Source organism: Curcuma longa, chromosome 4 (assembly GCF_044706935.1).
Source record: "Curcuma longa cultivar G26 ecotype Majalengka, Jawa Barat chromosome 4, ITB_CL_G26_1.1, whole genome shotgun sequence".
Taxonomy (NCBI): domain Eukaryota; kingdom Viridiplantae; phylum Streptophyta; class Magnoliopsida; order Zingiberales; family Zingiberaceae; genus Curcuma; species Curcuma longa.
This window is the reverse complement of record NC_133864.1, coordinates 10,823,970-10,843,971: the sequence shown is the minus strand read 5'-3', so window position 1 is coordinate 10,843,971 and position 20,002 is coordinate 10,823,970. Positions and strand designations below refer to the sequence as shown.

The 20,002-nt window shown below is 35.3% G+C and overlaps 3 protein-coding genes across 5 annotated transcripts; 2 read left to right on the top strand and 1 right to left on the bottom strand.

Moving 5' to 3' along the window:
- The first annotated feature begins 284 nt into the window (after nucleotides 1-284).
- Nucleotides 285-10,050, top strand: LOC141827309 (small RNA 2'-O-methyltransferase). Of its 2 annotated transcripts, none has more exons than XM_074714527.1 (10): nucleotides 285-306; nucleotides 1,493-1,771; nucleotides 3,285-3,374; nucleotides 4,469-4,923; nucleotides 5,030-5,272; nucleotides 5,818-6,761; nucleotides 8,250-8,404; nucleotides 8,525-8,641; nucleotides 8,825-8,953; nucleotides 9,321-10,050. In XM_074714527.1, exons 2-10 carry the CDS (start codon nucleotides 1,499-1,501, stop codon nucleotides 9,744-9,746), a joined length of 2,832 nt encoding a protein of 943 aa, XP_074570628.1. In that variant the 5' UTR covers nucleotides 285-306; nucleotides 1,493-1,498; the 3' UTR covers nucleotides 9,747-10,050. The 2 variants fall into 2 exon arrangements, with proteins under 2 accessions (XP_074570628.1, XP_074570629.1); XM_074714528.1 differs by having other exon boundaries at nucleotides 292-306; nucleotides 1,512-1,771.
- Nucleotides 10,051-10,706: 656 nt separating this feature from the next.
- LOC141826398 (alkaline ceramidase-like) lies at nucleotides 10,707-15,553 on the top strand. The gene is made up of 3 exons (XM_074713644.1): nucleotides 10,707-10,775; nucleotides 11,739-12,045; nucleotides 14,788-15,553. The coding sequence occupies exons 2-3, from the start codon at nucleotides 11,789-11,791 to the stop codon at nucleotides 15,302-15,304; spliced, it is 774 nt and encodes a 257-aa protein (XP_074569745.1). The 5' UTR covers nucleotides 10,707-10,775; nucleotides 11,739-11,788; the 3' UTR covers nucleotides 15,305-15,553.
- A 186-nt stretch (nucleotides 15,554-15,739) lies between these two features.
- Nucleotides 15,740-19,556, bottom strand: LOC141828499 (protein NARROW LEAF 1-like). 2 transcript variants are annotated; one of them, XM_074715942.1, is made up of 8 exons: nucleotides 19,255-19,556; nucleotides 19,072-19,168; nucleotides 18,285-18,918; nucleotides 17,922-18,065; nucleotides 17,549-17,789; nucleotides 16,556-17,056; nucleotides 16,342-16,461; nucleotides 15,740-16,270 (listed from the first exon to the last, which is right to left on the bottom strand). In XM_074715942.1, the coding sequence occupies exons 3-8, from the start codon at nucleotides 18,771-18,773 to the stop codon at nucleotides 16,038-16,040; spliced, it is 1,728 nt and encodes a 575-aa protein (XP_074572043.1). In that variant the 5' UTR covers nucleotides 18,774-18,918; nucleotides 19,072-19,168; nucleotides 19,255-19,556; the 3' UTR covers nucleotides 15,740-16,037. The 2 variants fall into 2 exon arrangements, with proteins under 2 accessions (XP_074572043.1, XP_074572042.1); XM_074715941.1 differs by lacking the exon at nucleotides 19,072-19,168.
- Between the last annotated feature and the right edge of the window lie 446 nt (nucleotides 19,557-20,002).

Here is a 20,002-nt window from a genome sequence, read left to right as displayed (position 1 = left end):
TTTCGTGATGAAGTTAATGCTAACTTTGAATTTTATGTTTAAAATAAATTTTTATAATAAAATAAATAAATAATTTTGCTCTTAAAATAAATAAATAATTTTCTATTTTTTATTTAATAAATATATTCAATTTATCCCCGATAAATATAAATGGACAGACGACATGTGGGCCCCGACGGTCAGTGTCTTCTGGGCTTCGACTTTCGTCCTTGTTGACTTCTCGGGCAAGTAATCGAGCGTGCGTTATTCTTCACTGATTTCTCACGCTCCTCACCGCAGAGGGCTCCTGGAGGCGGAGGGAGAAAGGTAGGCGATCCCTTTTTGAAACCTAATTGCTCAAGTGCTTTCTTCCATTTTGTTGTTGCTTCTTATGTAAACTTTCCACATCCGAGGTTGATCGCATGTTTATGATGCGGAAGATTGTGATGTCTGTGTTTTTTTTTTTTGTTTTATGTTTTTCTCTCGCGATGTTCGTGGCGTGTTTTTGGGTTCGATCAGCGTGTTGTTCGTTTCTGTTCTTGTTATAATCAGCGAGATCGCCTTGTTCTTATTGTAGGTCGGAGCATAATGTGTGTCTTTTGATCATGGAACACGAGGTTCCTTCCTTTTTCAAGCTTCTGTTCCATTTTTTTAAGAAAATATTTATTTCAATGTCAGTGTTCGAAAACTAGGGAAACGATGCTGGTGGTGCGAACAGTAATGTTCACGACGAGTTTTGGGCTCGATTAGTGTGCTCGTCTTCTGTGCTTGTTATTAACGCCAGCCTAAAATCTTCAGTTATTAATGGGATAAAATTAGTAGAATTAATTAGTTTTAAAATATTTTTTATTACTTTTGTGTGGAAAATGACTGGGATAATAATTTGGAGAGTGTATAATTATATTAGCGATATTTCACTGAGAAACTAAAAAATAAAAAATTGGAGGGAAGATAAATTTCCTCCATAAATAATGTAGGATCTTATAGTGAACATAATTTATTTATTTATTAAAGAAAAAATGAAAGTCAAATATAAACACTTAAATTACAATAATAAAAAAATACAAATATATTTTAAAAAAGAGGATATCAAATGTACAAACATATTTGTAATGTATATTTATGCATGGATATATGTAGGCATCATGAGAAATTAACGGATAGGAGTTATATGACGAACATTTTTGTAATGCTTTTTAAACCTGTTATTACTTGTAAATTGTGATGACATATAACACTTTGCGATTTGCTAAATCTCAAAATCTTCATTGGCAATAAAACTTGATTCCATGTATTGCCATATATATTGATTGTCTGCTTTAGATATTCTAGAGTTCTTAATGTTCATAATATGTGAGAATACATTACATTTTGGTTTTGTTCTTTCTTTCTTTATTTATTTTTTGTAGTTTTTGGTGATGAAGTTTGGTTTGTTTGGATATTTACCTGGGAACTGCTAGTTTGGTTTGTCACTAACTTGAGAATACTTATGGTTGTGATAAAAAAAATCAAGGTTATTATGGAATTTCCAGAACAACCAGGGCTTTCCATAAAACGACCAGTAATGACACCTAAGGCTCTGATTCATCAGAAATATGGTAGTTCTGCAACTTATAGGATTGAGGAGGTAAAGGATGATGTTGAGAATGGTTGCCCTGGATTGACCATTCCACAGCAGGCTAAGATTTTATATCGATGTCATCTGGATCTACCAGGTCTCTCGGTTACTTCTGAACCATACAATAGAAAGAAAGATGCCGAGCAGTCTGCTGCAAGAATTGCTGTTGAAAAAGTATGGCATTTCTCTATTCTCATCTAGATAACTTGAATCAGTATTTTATGTTGTTAATTTCATTCAATAAAAATATACAGCTATTTGTTAGATTGATGCTTGGAGTAGTCATAAACAGAGTGACGAGAGAATCAAGCTCATGTGACTTAGCTCTAAAAAGTAAATACCCATGAATACTTAGAATGTTTCGATTTATTATTTTCCTTGATCATGTGAAAGGGGAATACTGGTCATGAGTTCTTTCTCATGGATATATTCTGAGGACGTGACCACTATTTGACGATGAAGTTTTGAAGATCAACTTCAAATAACAGTGACGTAAGGGGATGAGAAGAAAAAAAAACTATGGTTGCGCAAGGGCTCTTATTAAATCCTACTTCTTTCATTATCTATCTTGTAATGAAAAACATGAAAGCTATAGTCTAACATATCAATTTAAAGGATCTTCCATATCATTCCAAGAGTGTCTTTAATCTGTTTCTTGTGTTATATTTATTCAGATTATTTTTCTTGTGTTTAATAATAACATGGATTTATTATGTTAAACCTAAATAGTTTTATTGGGGCATAGTGACATGACACCTAATTATTATTATTTTTGACTTATTTAATTGAAAGATTTGAGTATGCTACTATGTTTAGATAGATTCCACCTTGTCCATAAGTTTTTCTTCTCCCTCTGTTAACAAGATTATGTATACATTTTGAAAGTCTAAATTCTCAGATGTTGTTCTTTTGTTGTTATTGTGACATCTATAATGAGCAGGACACTTATATGTCATAACCATTTATATAATAATACCCAAAATTTTATTTCATGTTATATTCTTTCCATTTTGTATGTTCGGTCTTGATGTTTTTTCCTCCTTTCCTCAGCAGATATTTTTCTTTTTTCAGACCAGCAATAAAAAGACATCTTTCACAGTGTGAGAATAAGCATGTTTTATACAGTGTATGCCAGAGTTAGTTATAGGCCTCAATATACTGAGAAGAATTTATAATTTCACCATAAAAAAATTGAGTTGCCCAATCAAAAACTAACGAAAGTCATTTTGGTGATCTAGAATGTTTCATTTAGTGTAGAAATGTCATTCATTGATTACCATAAATAGCAAACTTAGATCTGTGAATGTTTCATATACTGATTTCATTATTTCATTTTATCACATTTGTTCTCCTACATAGTCAGCCTTCGGGGTGAAAACTATGAAAAACCTCATCTTATTCCTGTTCTCTTATGCATGTACCATGCAAATTTATGTGTTATTCTTGAAAAGTAAATGTGGCCTAAGATTGTGATAGCACTGCTCTATATAATAGTAATAATATATGGTAAAACATTTTACCATAATATGCCTTATGCTGTGTTTCCTTATTCTGTGAATCCTATTTATTGATGGTTGGAAAAAGGTAATCTTGCATATGTTTTGCTCTGAAGAGGTTGTCAGATGATACACAAGCTTCTTTATCTAGCTATTTGATGTTTTTGTGTTTAACTATTGGTTTTTGGCAGCTGCATATTCAGCCTTCAACAAATGATTCCACTCCAGAGGAAGCATCAAAAGAATTAGTTGAACGTATCTCTGGTTTTTTCACTGATGGGGTAAGCTATGGACCACAATTCTTTATGTTTATGTTTTTACCATAACAACCTTGCAATTTCTTAGAACATAATTATCTAAAATTGTTCTGGGTTGCAAGAAGTATGCCGATCATATATGTTAGTATTCTACTAAGTATGCTGATCATATATGTTAGTATCATGCTAATTTTGACTCTGAATAAAGCTTATATATGGCACATGCAATATCACTTATGTGAAAAATGGCAAACAAATCACATTGCTGAATGATATAGCATAATCCCCGTTCTTCTTTGCTTAAAATCACTTTGATTTTTCTCTTTACCACCTTTTAGAATCCTAATCAAACACTATTTCCATAACGCCTATAGGATCAAGACAATTTGTTTTGCCCTAGCATCCTACGGCAAAAGGTCATATGCTGACCCCGGGCACCCCACACAGCTGGCTCCACATCCATCTGTAGAGAGATAAATCAAGAAACTGAAGCACACCCCCATGTGGGAGGTTATGGTCGCACGGTTTTGCCGGGATTCCACTGTTGCTTTTGTGGCAATTTATGGTGACCGGCTTGGCTATGCCTTGGGGGTGTTTTGCCCCAGCATCCTGATGTGGTCTTGGTGGTCAAATTGGAGAGGAAGATACTAATATTGCTGTCATGCCATAATTAATTCCCTAGTTTAGTCCGTCATTTCTCTTCTAGTTTCAATTTCATTTGTTATCCTATTTAAATTTTCTCCTGAATTATGCCTCTCTTTTTTTGGGAATTGATAAAAAAAACCCTATCATATGTTCCATTTTTCTTGCCATGCAAATTACTGTAATTTTATATCAAATTTGGATAATTTGTTGAATAAGTCAATTATGTAACTTGTAAACAATGTATGAAATGTTTGGTATTATCTTCCCTGGATGAATCTGTTTTTTCTTGTTATATAATAATTTATTAGGTGTTGACTAAATTTGTTTTTTTTTTAATGATTTTCTTTATGTGAACTGTTAATCCCTTTGAATGTATGTAATGTAAATGTAAAAAAAAAAAACCCATTAACACTACCGTTCTCTTCATGGAACTGGAGTCTATAGCTACTAATACATTTTACAACTTATGACAGTTCCTTTCATCATCTCATCCATTAATTGGGCATTTTGGTGTCGCACTTAAAGCAAATAGAGAACATTTTGGTATGATTCCCATATCTGCCATTGCCTCATGTGATGTGAAGGTTAATAACCTTTGCAAAATCATTATCTATAAAGCAGAATCAGATCCTCTTTTGGTTTCATCACTTATTTTGGATGCTGCCAGAAAATCATCTGAATTGTGTACTGCTGATGATGGACTATGGATTTGGAAGAAAGTTCCCTATTCTTCCGAGACTATAGCATCAGTAAATAGTCGTGATTCAGATTCTCTTGGGTTTCTAAAAATACAAGCACTACATATTCCCTGCTCTATCAAGGAAAATGTTGAAGCACTTACTGTTGATGTCTCTGATGATGATTACTACCTTGATTTAATTGCTCAGAAGTTGAATGTTAGGGATTCTTCTCAAATTCTAGTCTCAAGGTTTGAAACATATTGCAAATTGTTTTTTCTAGTTTCGATACCTTTTTTCGAGAGTTGGCATATTAATGATAGATAATCTTGCTGACGTAGTTTTCTGGTATTTCAGGACAGTTGGCAAGGCTTCTTCTGAGCTGAAGTTATACTTCCCTTTGCCAGACATTCCTTTCTGTGAGGCTTCATCAGATCTATATAGATGCACAAGAGGAAATGTTGAGTTGATGCTAAATCAAAGGGCTTCATGTCTCTCAGGGCAATATGTTTATGGAAATGCCATCTTAGCTAATATTGGATACTCATGGAAGACCACCAATCTATACCAAGAAAATGTCTCCATCTGTTCTTATTATAGGTTTGTCTCGCTTACCAGATGCTTCTTTTTCATTCTGGCTGTTCTACATGTTTCATTCCTTTTCTCCTGTCCAAATTTTCTTTAGCTTTTTAGTAGCTTGTAAATTTGTACCATATGGTGTTAGAGAATCTATATCTTGACTATACTTTTTCAAAATCAGTGATTTACGTGAATATGACTGAACTTATCTATGGGTAAATGTTATGGGTTTAAACCAAAATCATCAGACTTCAGCCATCATTTTGACATGTTATATATTACTGGCATCATTTGGGTAGATGAGATTCCAATTTTTGTTGACCATATGTTTATCTGCACATGTTCTGATATCTCTTTTGTGACCTTTTACTCCGTTCTGCTATTTAAACTCAGTATTATACTTGTGATCTGCTATCGACACCAGGTTTCATTTTTCTTTAATAACTACTAGCTTGTTGTATTGTCATATGACTTTCTGGGGGATGTAAAATTGACTTTTATATTCAATTTCTCCAACAAAGTATCATTATTCTCTAGAATATATTGGACTGATTTTGGTTTTTCAGAATGCTTCTTTCTAAGGTCCCTGACGGGTACTACAAATTATCCAGAGAGGCAATTCTTGTATCTGAGTTACCCACTGAATACACTGGGCGTTCCAACTGGAGGGGTCCTACTCCGAAAGATCTTCTCAGTGCATTTTGTCATCAACATAGGTTACTGGAGCCCGTTTTCTCTGTTACAAGTAATGACACAGAATCTTCTTTATCACATACTCTAGTGAAATCTAGTCCACTGAGCTCAACTGAAGTAATTGATAAAATAGGAGGAGATAGAGATGATGTTGGCCACAGGAATATGGATAGTTCTGATATTTTCAGATGCAAAGTAAAGATACTGTCGAGAAAAATGCAATTAATACTCGAGGGTTCTTTTGTTGATACTAACAGGAAAGAATCTGATGCCATTCACTCTTCTGCACTAAAAGTTCTTCTTTGGTTTGATAAGTATTTTAAACAATTAGATATTCCTGTGGAGACATTATCCTCTTTTGGATCTGCTCATGGTATTACTGTGAGTATGGAAAATGTTTGCAAAGAATTTTCTTTGTGTCTATCTACCTTAGGACTGAAGCAGAATTACTGCCTTGAAAGTAGTCCACTGGAATCATTCTGCAAGAATCATCCTGACAGAAAAGTGGAGAATGGAATGGTTATGTTAAGTATTGATGGTCCAGAGTCTGGTATATTCCCATCACATGGATCTTTGATTTGTATTGGTTGTGCCGTTGCACTGGTGAAGATAGGAGATCCTGAAAAATATCCTTTAGAAAGTGAAGATGAGTTTGAGTTTGAGGTAGGGACTGGTGCTGTAATAAACCAGATTGAAGCATGTGTTACTCAGTTGTCTGTCAACCAAACTGCACTATTCGTTACTGACATTCCTTCTAGAGATCTTATATTGGCTGCAGCAGGCGAGACTGCTAAACATCTATTAGAAATGCCTCTTCGTGAGTTCTAAACTTTTATCTGTAGTTGTAGTTCTTTTGTCATCAATCATCATCATCATCATCACCATAATCATCAAGGCATCACGCCAACAATTTTAGATCGGTAACCTATATTCTCTCACTGGAGTTACACCTAATATTGAATATTAGTATTTTATTTTATCTTTTCCAGTAACTTAACACATTCATCTTAGCATTCTAATCTCTTTTATATTAAATTCGTGGATGTGTTATTTCCTAACAATTCCAGTCTCTTATCAGTAAGTATGGCAGGTCTTACAAAATCCAATAGATATGATAATCACATAAGATTCTGAATGGATCATTTGTTTTATCCTATTAATTATATCTTCAACAATTTTCCTTTATTTTGAATAATGGATCCAAGATAACTTCTAGTAGCTGTAACGACATTATTGCACATATTTTTTCACATCAATATAAATTAGAGGTTCCCTTTCCAAAATGCATTAAAATAGTTGTCTTGAAACTCTATTATAATCTTTTTCTGATCAATAAAAATCATATGGAAATCCTTTTTATCTCTAAATTTTTTAGTTGTCTTGTCAAATAAATAATTTCTATGGTTATTCTTCCAGATATGAAACTAAATTGATTTCTAGAAGTGTTACTCTCACCTTCTATTGTTCTCTTGATAACTCTTTTTCAAAGTTTCAAAGCATGACTCATCAACTTGATATTTCAATAATTAGAATAATATTGTATATCATCTTTCTTCTTTTAAACAAGCACTAAGTCTTTTCTCCATTCTTCAGGCATCTTATTTATTTTTAAATTTTATCGACTGACTTAGTTAACTGAATTGCTCCTTGATCACTTAAAATTTTCCAAACTTCAATAGGAATATCAAGTAAATCTGCACATTTTCACGTGTTGTGATTTTCTTTTAAGTTTTTAACATCACTTAATCTATCAGTATGAACAAATTTATATTTCTCAAATATACGGTAGTTTTTAATTTTCAAAATTAAATTATCTATTGGATCATAAACAGTCTATCAAATTTTGATTTCATGTTTTTTAATTGCATTATTGTCAAATTGTATTTTTTTTATTCTTTTATTCATTTAACGTTACCTAAGTCTGTATATCTCCTTTCTGTAGCCTTCACAATCCAATAAATAGTTTCCTCCCCATTCTTAATTCCTAGATTATCATAAAACTTATATGATTTGTACTTTGCTAAGATTATAGTTGTTTTGTCTCGCTTTTTTTGCTATTTTGTCCCTATTATTCATACTATCTTCATTTTTATAATTTTATCAATATTTAAAATATAATTTTCCTTCTCACACTGCCACCAGCTCTCCCTATATATTTTTACATCTACACTCCAAGAATGGATGTAATTGCATTCTTGATCTTATAGTCAAAGTTTACATGACATCTAAATTGTGAAACTTTTCATTGTTAAACTTCTTTAGTGATGAGCAAAATTGGAAATATTTATGTTTCTCTTTATCATAGACAACTGCTTGTTGGAGTACTCGCTGAAGGTTTTACGTGTTGCTGAACCACCATTAGAAGACAGAATGGAACAAGCGTTTTTCAACCCTTCTCTTTCAAAGCAGAGGGTTATGTTTGCAATTAAGCACATTAATGAATCTAGTGCTGCCACTTTGGTACTACTTTGCTATGTTCCCTTTTCTTGTCAAGATTTTCAAATTTTAATGCTCATGCAAGTTAACATCCTTTCGTTTTTTTTCCATAATAAAAGACTTTGACTGTATTTCCTAATGAAGGTGGATTTTGGATGCGGATCTGGTAGCCTTCTTGATTCTTTGTTGGATCATGCAACGTCTTTAGAGAAGATTGTTGGCGTGGATATCTCTCGAAAGGGCCTCACACGCGCTGCGAAGGTATTGTGTTACGTCTGTTGTCACTGTTTTTAGGAGCTATATTTACAGACACTGTGAGTCCTTTCAGATTATAGTAGCATATACCAATGTCATTCTCAAGTTTGAACTTTAAGAACGTCTTCCATCTTTCGCTGTCGATTGCATTTCCAGCTTCTTAAACTTTCTGGTTTTTCCAATTTTCAGATTCTTCACCAAAAGCTAAGTCAGAATTCAGGCACGTGCACAAGCATCAGACATGCTGTTCTTTATTATGGATCAATCACAGTTCCTGACTCCCATGTTTTTGGATTTGATATTGGCACTTGCTTAGAGGTACTAAATATTTAGTTAGATTCCTTTGTTGAGTTTGATTGAAATCTGATTCGGTGAGCCGACATAGAGGTTTTCTCTTCACTGTTCTTGTCATTATGAGATGGGACCGACATAATATGCAGTAATTATGACTCACTGTATCTGTGTTCAGATGGAATTTCTAGATCATGTTTTTCAATTTTGAAGGATATTAGAGAACGAACAATCCCAAGGAAGATGAAAATGTTGAGCAAATGGAAAATAGTTCAAACAATTAAAATTATAGCTGACAATAGAATGCGATATTAACAATTAACCCACCGTTATTTAGCTGGTTACTTGACTATTACCTGCATAATCTCTTATCCATCAAATTATTTGAATGCAGGTCATTGAGCATATGGAAGAAGATCAGGCATCTCTGTTTGGCAATATCGCATTAGGCACTTTCTGCCCTAGAATACTGATCGTTTCAACACCCAACTATGAATACAATCCCATTCTGCAGAGGTCAGCTGCACCAACATCGGAAGAGAAAACAGCACCATGCAAGTTCCGCAACCACGACCACAGGTTCGAGTGGACGAGAGAGCAGTTCGAGCGCTGGGCCACTGACCTTTCGGCCAGGCATAACTACCATGTTGAATTTAGCGGGGTTGGTGGATCAGCTGACATGGAGCCAGGTTTTGCTTCCCAAATTGCTGTTTTCAGAAGAAACTCAAACTTATGTCTTCCAGCAGAAGAGAAGTCATCCCGACCTTATGAACTCGTATGGGAATGGCCCAATTCTCAGATTTCTATATCCTCACTCTAGGGCTTTTGCTCATTGCATGCTATTTTAGTCGAGGCTTGCTATAGCACTTAAGTCAGGAAGTCACAACTCACAAGCCACTCCGGTAGAGGTGGATTGTTAATAGACGCACCGTTTGAGCATCGAATGGAGCTTTTTTCATCCTTCTCCATGGCCTAGTGGTTTCAAGTGCAATGAGGTATCTCTGCTGTCAAATTGCTAACCACTACCAATTTTGTCTCTGTTTTAGTACCTAGAAGAATATATCGATCTACATGCAATAGTTGCAAATATTTATCAAGGTGATTGATGTGTATGATTTACCTCATGGATACACTTGTTCTTAATTTTCCTTCATCCTTTAACATTATCATTGACCTACATTTGCATTACTTGTGCAAATATAAAGGCAGCTGTTGATCAACACTTCAACATATATCAAACCCTATGCTGTAAATCGATCTTAATAGAGAAAAGAACATTAGTAATAAATTTAGTTTTAGTCAAATATATAATTTAAAAATGGTCTATATACGATTTGATCTACTATCTTTTATATATAATTTTAATAAAAAATTTTTAAAAAGAATCACAACTGATCAAAAAATCCTCAACTAAAATTCACCCTGCTAGGGTAAACAAATCATAATCTACACGCACATGAAGGCTCTCCTTCAGAATTCACCAAATTAAGAGATCTTGCTCAACTCTTTCAGACTTCTATTCATCTCATACTTCACCGCATTTGCAAAATTATAAAGGTTTTTTTTGAAAATGGCATAAATCGGGGGATGAAATTTTCCATGTATTAATAATTAGCCACGAGTCTCAATATTCTGAACCCGATCCGGATCCAGCAGCCCGGTTCAATTGTAAACCCGGCTCAATCCTCTCACTAAAACAACAGCTCGAATTATTAATGGAAAAAAGCCATAAAGAATAAATAAAGCAGAGGAAAGCAGCTTAATAAAATAATTTAATGATGGAATCGTCACCCAGCCCTAATCGCATCTCGCGTCGATCGTCGCTCCACTCCGTCGGCGACTCCCAAAGGTGCGATTTTCCTTTTTCTCCCAGCCTATTTGCCCAATTTCTGCATCCATGCCTTCCTACGAATCTTGCTCGTTCGTGTTTGGAGTTGGGGATCGAAATGGCTGCGTCTGTTGTTCGGATTACCAGAGGATAATGGCGTGTGGGGATCCAGTTTGAAGCGTTATTATGCTTGTTTGATTGCGGTAGTTTAGTATAGTTTGGCTTGTTGATCTATTGGATTCTGACTGTTTGGAGGGAACGGCTTGGCACTAGTTGTAGTTTGAACAATTTTGGATCCTATTTGCATATACACTAACTTGGATTGTAGAAGGTCTGAGACATTATTGAGTGTTAAAAAGGTAGCTTTTGTAGTTTTGGAAACTACGCATACGTAACTTTGTGGTCTTATTTTAGTGCGATTGTCAATGTTTCTTCAGTTATGGTACGTGGAGTTTGATAGTTATGGAATAAAATTAGCCTGCCTATTCTATTTTGAGTTTCCAACCAAGGTAACCAGCTCTTGCTTTCTTCATCAGAATTCAGAACTTCTCTCCTTCTGTATATAATAAGCCTATGAAAACAATGCTGTAATTTGTTGAATTTTTCTCTTCATCTAACCATTCTTTTTGCAGCCATTGGGGTTCGGCTACACGAATTTTGTACCTCCATTTAGCTCTATGCAGGGTTATAAGCCTATATACCTAGTAATATACAAATTAATTAAATAAGTTTTAGCATATTTATTATTGTTTACACTTACCACTCTAATAGATTACCTATCTAGATTATAGGGGATCACTTCTGTGTCTTCTTCTTTCTAACGTATTATGTATACTATTAGGGGATGGAATGTTTAATAGATCATGCATGCTTACTACTTTCATTGCCGTAGAACAGCAGAGAACTTATGAAAACAAAATTATCTATTTTAGAAATCATTATTGTTCTAAATAATTCTATAATTTGTTGTTTTCTTCCTTGCAGGGTTTCGTTGTTATGTTAGTTTGAGTTTCTGCTTTATTCTAGTTTGAGAAATGGAGGATGCAGGAATATCAAGCTTTTGGGGACCTGTGACATCTACTACTGAACTTTGTGAGGAGAATTATGCATATTCTTCATATATTGCCGAATTTTACAACACTATATCAAACATTCCCTGCATTCTTTTGGCGCTCATTGGCCTGATAAATGCCCTAAGACAAGGGTTTGAGAAAAGATTTAGTGTTCTTCATATTTCCAATATGATTCTTGCAATTGGGAGCATGATATTCCATGCCACGTTGCAAAATGTGTAAGTTCCTTTGCTTGTCTCTGTGAATTTTCTTTTCAACTAATAACAACTTATGATTGTTTATCTTATTTTCTCTATGTGACCATCTTTAATTTCTGTTGGCTGCAATGTAATTTTCTCTATGTGACCATCTTTAATTTCTGTTAGCAGCACACTGATAGATATGTAGGACTCAAAGGGGAAAAACATACATCTATGGTAGAAGTCCTTGTTTCCATATACCTCATAAATGCCATGATTAAAAATTCATATATTGTATATTATTGCTTTAAATTCTCATATGCCTCATAAATGTTGTTCACATCGTGGTTGGCAGAATCATCTGTTGTGACATTGTAAGAATCAAGGATGGGGTTTAGTTCTGAAAGGAGGAAGAGATCCCATTACCAATTGAGGAAAAGGCAAGTCTACTGCCATTGATCTGAAAGGAGATTTTCTCACGGAAGGAGCAGCTTTTCCCGGCATCAAAACCTAGGGTGTTCCTTGTGTTACACATATAAAATTAGATTATATAATATAATAGGTTATATAATATTACACCTGAAACGCAATTTTGAATTTAATAATAATGATCCTATTAATAACATTTTATTATTTATTATTCTGTACATAAAATTTTATTTATTTATTTCATTTTTAATGTCATTTCAATACTATTAATAATATTATCAAGAATTGTATTTATTTATCTAAAAATAATAATAATATATATTTATTAATAACGATACTATTAATTTATTTTGTTTGTCTTTGATATAAGATAATCTTATTAATAATTTTTTTGGTATTTATTTGCTTATTTATTTTTAATATCAGATTAATCAAATTAATAATATTATTTATTTGTTTAATCAGATGACTTATTTATTTATTTATCTATTCATTGTTTAGTATCAGATTATTGATAATATTTATTCACTTTTAATATCAGATTATTATGCATGTGTTAGTTTGTATCACATTATCTAATCAGATTCTGATTTTATTTTGTTTTTATATAGTGCTATTTATATTACATTAATTTTTGTTGATTATTAATCCTCTAGCTTGAAAACACGTAGTTATTTATCAAGTATTAATCATGGTTTAAAATCTCGTGTCGTATCGGATGACACGGGCAAAATATTTTGTTTCACCCACCAATCTGTACGGCACAGAGACCAACATGTCTGGCAGTCGCGGGGTAGTGCGATCTTCGCGGCCGTAGTAGAGGGGTCGTGCGTGCACGCACGTGCAGAGGTGCTACTTTGTTTTTTAATTAAAACATAGCTTAATAATTTTAATCAACTCTTAGCTATCGTAGGAATAATCTAAATATGTTTAATTAAACTCTAATAGAACTATCCCATTAATTATATAACTATATATATATCTATATATATATATATATATTATCTATTTTAATTTTAAAAAATATATAATAAAGTTTATTTATTTATCATACTGGAGATCTTGTATTTTTTTAATTTTTTAAATATTTAAGTTAAATTTTTATTTTTATTAATATATTTTATATTTAAAAAATATCGAAATTTTATCAGCATAGCACAATATAGTATCGAAATCGTATCGTTTCGGTCATAAATCAAAACTGTAATACAGTTTGAAATTTTAAACCATGGTATTAATTATTTATTAATTAATTTTGTTAGAAAGAGATGGAAAATAATAAATGACTAATTCAAAGTGGGTATTGATCAAAGAGAATTGATGAGATAATTGTAGATTATGAAGCTATTGGATGCGAAAATGATAGATTACTAAATTTTAAATAGTTGAATGCGAATACTTAATGTTTGGAAGAAATTTTACTTGTGTGATACTGATATTTACTGAAATATAAGTTACGTCATCATTAGAATTTTTATTTTTTTAATCTTATTAAACAAACTTATTTGTTATTATATATATATAAATATATATATATATATATATATTTTTTTTAAATTGTTAAGAATTGTTTCTCATCAATCACTATCCCACTGATTCAATATAGCCGAGTACCTATGTGCTTTGAAAATGCAATACTGATACCAATATTGACAATCATGATTTACATGATTAGAAGTTGGTTAATAATAAAAATTTACAATTATTGATGTTGGAATAAAGTTATATATCCTAAATTCCCATATTATAACCTGCAACTATTTGATTTGCTTTTATTCTTTCCATCAATTTCCATTATGGACTTTATTTAATATTTTCTTTTAACCTGCCCAAGAACTAAACAGATATACTAAAATAACAAGGTTGCATAAAACTATTAGATGTTAGTGACAAACTTTGATTTTTGTCTTTTTCTTTTCATCAGTTTCCATTTAGGATTTTATTTTTAATCATTTTTTTTGTCCAGTATCATGCCAAATTCTGAACAGATAATACTAAATAACAAGGTTTCTTAGATACATTAGTTAGTGGCCAAATCCGAAGACACTTCATATCATGTTTAAAGGTAAACTCACATACTTGAAAGATTTTTTTTTTACGAAAAATATATTTGTAAGATCAAAATTGAAGGGATATAGTCCTTGGTCTCCAAATTTCAATCTACTTTTACGACTCTAATGCCTTAAGTATAGATTTTGTTGTTTGGAGGGTACATTTCTACAAATTGTAGTGACAAATTCTGAAAATTTAGTAACAACATTTACCCTGATCCTTTTTTAGCATTTATGTTTTCAGGCTTTCTATCTGTGCATTGAATATAACAATTTTCCATGCTTTTGTGATCTCTTCCAGACTACAGCAGAGCGACGAAACACCAATGGTATGGGAGATGCTTCTTTATCTTTATGTTATTTACTCGCCAGATTGGCACTACAGGAGCACTATGCCAACTTTTCTGGTCATATATGGTGCTGCCTTTGCTGTGGTTCATTTCTTCGCGCGGTTTGGAATAGTTTTCAAGATACACTATATCATCCTTTGCCTTCTTTGTGTCCCTCGGATGTACAAGTACTACATACAAACGAAAGATATTGCAGCTAAACGGCTTGTCAAGCTCTACGTGTTGACTATCTCCCTGGGGACCTTATGCTGGTTGTTCGACAGAATATTCTGCAAGAAATTATCACACTGGTATATTAACCCTCAGGGTCATGCGTGGTGGCATGTGCTCATGGGCTTCAATTCATACTTTGCAAACACATTTCTGATGTTCTGCCGGGCGCAGCAGCGCGGCTGGGAGCCACAGGTTGTTCTCCTCTTCGGCTTCTTTCCATATGTGAAGATCCATAAGCCCAAAAAGCAAGAGTGAGGAGTCAGTTTCCAAAGTGTTTGATACGGGTTTCTTTCGACATATTTTGTTAGTTTTAACTAAGCATGAACTGGAACTTGCTTTGTATCATAACTAACTCTGGAATCCATGCTGATAGGGTTTGATCATGCTCTATTTTATTTTCATTTTTTTTTTCATCTGTATGTTTTGTAAGGTTTAGACTCAGAATTGGATTCAATTTTTTTTCTTCAAATCATGTATCAGTCTTTATTTATTTATTTATTGTTATGGGCTTTTGTCATTTAAGACAGATTTATGAGATTGAATTGTATTTTGTCTTCCAGTTCTGAGTTGTGTATCATTTCTGAAGAACATTTCACTAAAGTTTTCTATTTTTTATTCTTGCAATTGAAATATTCTTTTATATGATGTGTATCTTTTGAGCTTTTTAAAAATCTTTTTTACTTGCAGAAAGGAGACAACTTTTATTGCAAATGCAACCATCACAACTAAGAATTTTTATTTGGATAGCCAGCCTCTTCATGGCTGAAAAGAGAGCTATGTGATCAGAAGACATCAAAAAGTGGCGCGAAAATAAGAAGGGAAACTTCGATCAACCATATCGGTGGTCTAGTCGGTATGTTCCTCCGATCAAGACATTTGTGTTTCATTTGAACTTAGAACCCTGCTCGGCCCTTTCAGCTCGGGCTTGACTCAAATCCCTACATAAACTTTACTGATGCATTTGTTCTTGCAGCTAGCTTCATTGTGTTTAGTGATCGATGCTCAATGCTGGATCTGATCGTTGTCTTTTATGTTCTCGGTCGCCTAAATGCAGAGAGACACACAGATCTTCGCCGGACGAGTTCGCTAATGATGACAGGTTTTTCCTTTCCGGTCCATCCTCTTGATCCCGCCGCACTGGGGAAGTGCTGAAATTCAGGATGAACTGATGTTCTTCGACGTTGTTTGCCACCTCAACAGTATCTACCTGAAATTCAACACCTGCACAAGATGGATTAGTATCTGGAACAGAAGCACACCTCCGCGAGCGAGATATCGAGAGTTACTAATACCGATTGGTTCGTATATCTCATCGATCTTTTCGTTTGGATGGGTGCATTCTGTAGGAGATGATTCACCAACTGTAGAGTTAAGAGCTGCGGCTAGAGCAAATCTTTGCTCCTGAAGGGCATCTTTGATCACAATGGAGAGAACAAGGAACACAAGTCGAACATGTCAATATAGATACGAGGAAGAAAATGATATAGTTCGATGAGAAAAGTAAACCTTGAAGTTCTTCGCTAGTCGTTATAAGATCAAGCTCCAAAAGATCAAGAAGGCGACCGAGATCAACTCCGCTTGTCCAATTCTCTGGACCATGACCACTTTTGAGTTTCAATCTTCCCCGGTTGGCAGTCCCACCCCAGATGATCCCTATCGGCTGTGGCTTCTCGTCGTCTTGTCCTGTTAGAATTATGAGACTTCCACTATCACCTTCCAGATCAAATGTCTGCTGGTTCTCACCCACAACAAGAAAATCAGTGAAGAAGCATATCCCTTTTTCATCGTTATACTCCAAGGCATATGCCATCACAGTGCCGGTCGTCAATCCAGAGCTTCTTCCAACCTTGACCACTCGCCTCCCGATCAGGCTGCCGATCGGTGATTGTAGATCTATGACCTTGACATTTCCAATGTCACCCAACCCCTTCACAGTGGTGGTGACACAAGACACATCAAAGTCATCGGCAAAAGGAACGAGCGCACCATCTGCCCGCACAAATGTTTCTGCAGATGCATTACGAAGTAAGAGTTACAATACGGAATCATAAAGGCCGAGAAGTTGAGATAAATGACACCCTCCAGTCCATCTCCAACCTTTATACATGCAACTAACGAGTTCCATTTATCCTTAACATGCAAATTCTCGGAGCATCATAAGCTATTTTAGGTCGGATTGAATTTGCCCCCGGACCTTAACATGTTGAAGAAGCGGGATCCCCCACCTAAGTGGCTAGCGAGCTACTTTGAGGAAAATTGGGATCATATTCGATTGGATTGGTTTAGTCTTCGCGGGTGAGTTATTGTCCTAGGCATTACCCGATCGCTAGTTTGTGTGTTCCTATACTTGCTTGAGTGACTCAATTCTACACCTAGGTGATTAGCCATTTTTAGGATAGTAAACAAGCCCTGGACAAGGCATTAAGGATATACAGATGAAACATGTAAATACTAGGCGTTATAAACCGTAACAATTTGAACTATTAAGTTCGTTTTTACCTGGGTTAGTTCCGGCGTAGATCCCATACCAAACATCATCTGTGATAAAGGATGTTGCCCTTTCAACAGCACCCAGATAAACTCCAGGGCCAAGATTAGGTGGTAAAGGATGAAACATCTTCTGGTTAGGGTAATCCAAATCAACTGCAACATGGCGATTAGTGAGGAAACCAACTTGTTTATTACCCGTTCGACTTTTCACAATGGCACCTAAAGTTCCATATGTTTCTTGGCTCGCAACCTGGTTATGCATCAACCAGAGAATAAGGATATGCTGGTCTCTATCATTGTTAACATTATGCATATGCTATGTCTGCCCGAATCGGTTACAAAGGTTTACAATGAATGATAAGCAAATTGAAGGTGAATGTACCTGAGAACCTGAACCGATACATGGATCACTTCCCCGCAATCCATCTACAAGCTCATTGTACAATTGCTCTTTAGGAGTTGGTGCTGGTGCACCATAATAAGAGAATTCCACCACATCGACATCACACCATACACCTCCTGGTCCCTGTTCAGAAAGAATTAGGCTGCATCAAAATGAATTTCTCGCGTTTATATGGTCGATCGAAACTCCATAAACACATACAACAACTACAAATAACTTTGGAAGGAAGCACAAAGCTAATGCACCATTGGTAATGTTATTATATTGTCAATAACATTAATCATCCTTATACACAATCTGTATGTCCTTAAAGAAGAAGAAAACTAAAATAGTAGTGTTTACCTCAAGCATAGATGGAAGACATTGACTGTGGCTTAGCCATTTTCTATGAACTTTCCGAGCAACAAAGATGAGAATTGCTGGAATCTCTGTCAATTGACCTTTCCTTATGCGGAATCCTATTGCTGTACCAAGACTATAGCGACGCAAAATCTTGCTGTGAAATGCTCTTATAGTCATCAGATCAAGCAGTGTCGTGGCCTGTTGCCCGGTTGGAAACCGGCCGAGATGTGCAGGCAATACTCCTTTCTGAAGGTTCCCAAAATAATTAGCTCGACCTTCAGCAGCACCATGTAACAGTGTTGAGGTTGGCCAAGAGAAGTATGCAGCAGTGCATTCGGAATGTTGGCCACCTGATGCAATAGGTTGCAGAGGAGATGGACTGCATGAATACAAGTGATTACATACATTTCTCTCCATGTCCAAGGCTGATTCCTCAGATTGTGCAGACCCTGAGTGATGATGATGACCTTGAGTGCCTGATAGCCTCATTATCCCAAAAATTATACATGCTCAGGCAACCTAACTAACTGATTGTTGAATTCATGGTTAAGATTAAACATTGAGAAACAAATCCAAAATGTGTTTGCGAGGAGGCTACCATATTGTTCATGAGGCTAGTCATCAAATCCAAAATCTGCAATAGACACAGTTAAGAAGAAAGAAAAAGAATATAATAGATCAGAGTATAATCTTTGAAGGGGGAAATGAGTTCATGAAGGTAAAGCTTTGACATGCTTCGCAAGTGTTTGTTTAAAATAGGAAAATACCCAAAATCAAAATGCCATACATGAACAATAATCCTAGCTAAAATTCCAAAAGACCATAGGTCTTCAGATGGATCGATAACCACAGAAACACTTCCATTTGACCACACAATCAATTTACTGCAAGAACAAAGCTTTCATCTTCCAATGGAAAAGGGATGAAGGATCCTTTGAAAAAAAAGAAGGGGAAAAAAAAGTGAGCATACCTTCCAAAAAATGCATTTTTATTGTGGGAAAAGATGGAAAGTGCCGCAGAGAGGGTAGGGAGATCGTCGCGGACGTTCTACGGAGGGATGGCGATAGGCGTTCGGGGACGTGGTCGATTGGCTCAAGTAGTGGACGCCAAAGGCCCAAAGGGGGGCCGATGCAATCCGGGCCTTTTTCTTTCGCGCTGGGCAGAGGAGGAGCCACAGGAGGAGAGAGCAATAATGGAGGAAGGGAGAGGGACAGGGCAGGGCGGCAGCCCTCTGGGGACTGTGGCGTGAAAGAGACGGCGGAGGGAGAGAAAGAGAACGCTGGTGGATCGGTGGATGTGTCGTCGGATGAAAAAGGAGGCAGTGTCCTAGTGGGAATGGATGGTGCGATGAGGAGAGGATTGGGAAATGCAAGCAGAACAGCGAACAGGGTGCCCGCTGTCCAACCACCAACGACCACGCCCTCGCTCTAAAAATAAAATCCAAATTAAGTCCTAATATGGATTTTTATAATTCTATAAATATTAAATTTCTTAATCTAGAGGTGCCTGATCCGATAAGATCTAGATTGTGTTTGGCTAAGCAAGGTGGCTCGATCTATGGGTCGAGCACAAGCGGTCCTCTTTAAAAATAAAAACTAAATATGAAAGAACCGATCGGTCAACCTCCAGCCGCGATTTAGTCAGAATCCGATCATAATTTGGTCGGAAACGTCGCGTGGTACTATCGGCCGTGTTCCGATCAAATTTCACCGGATTCC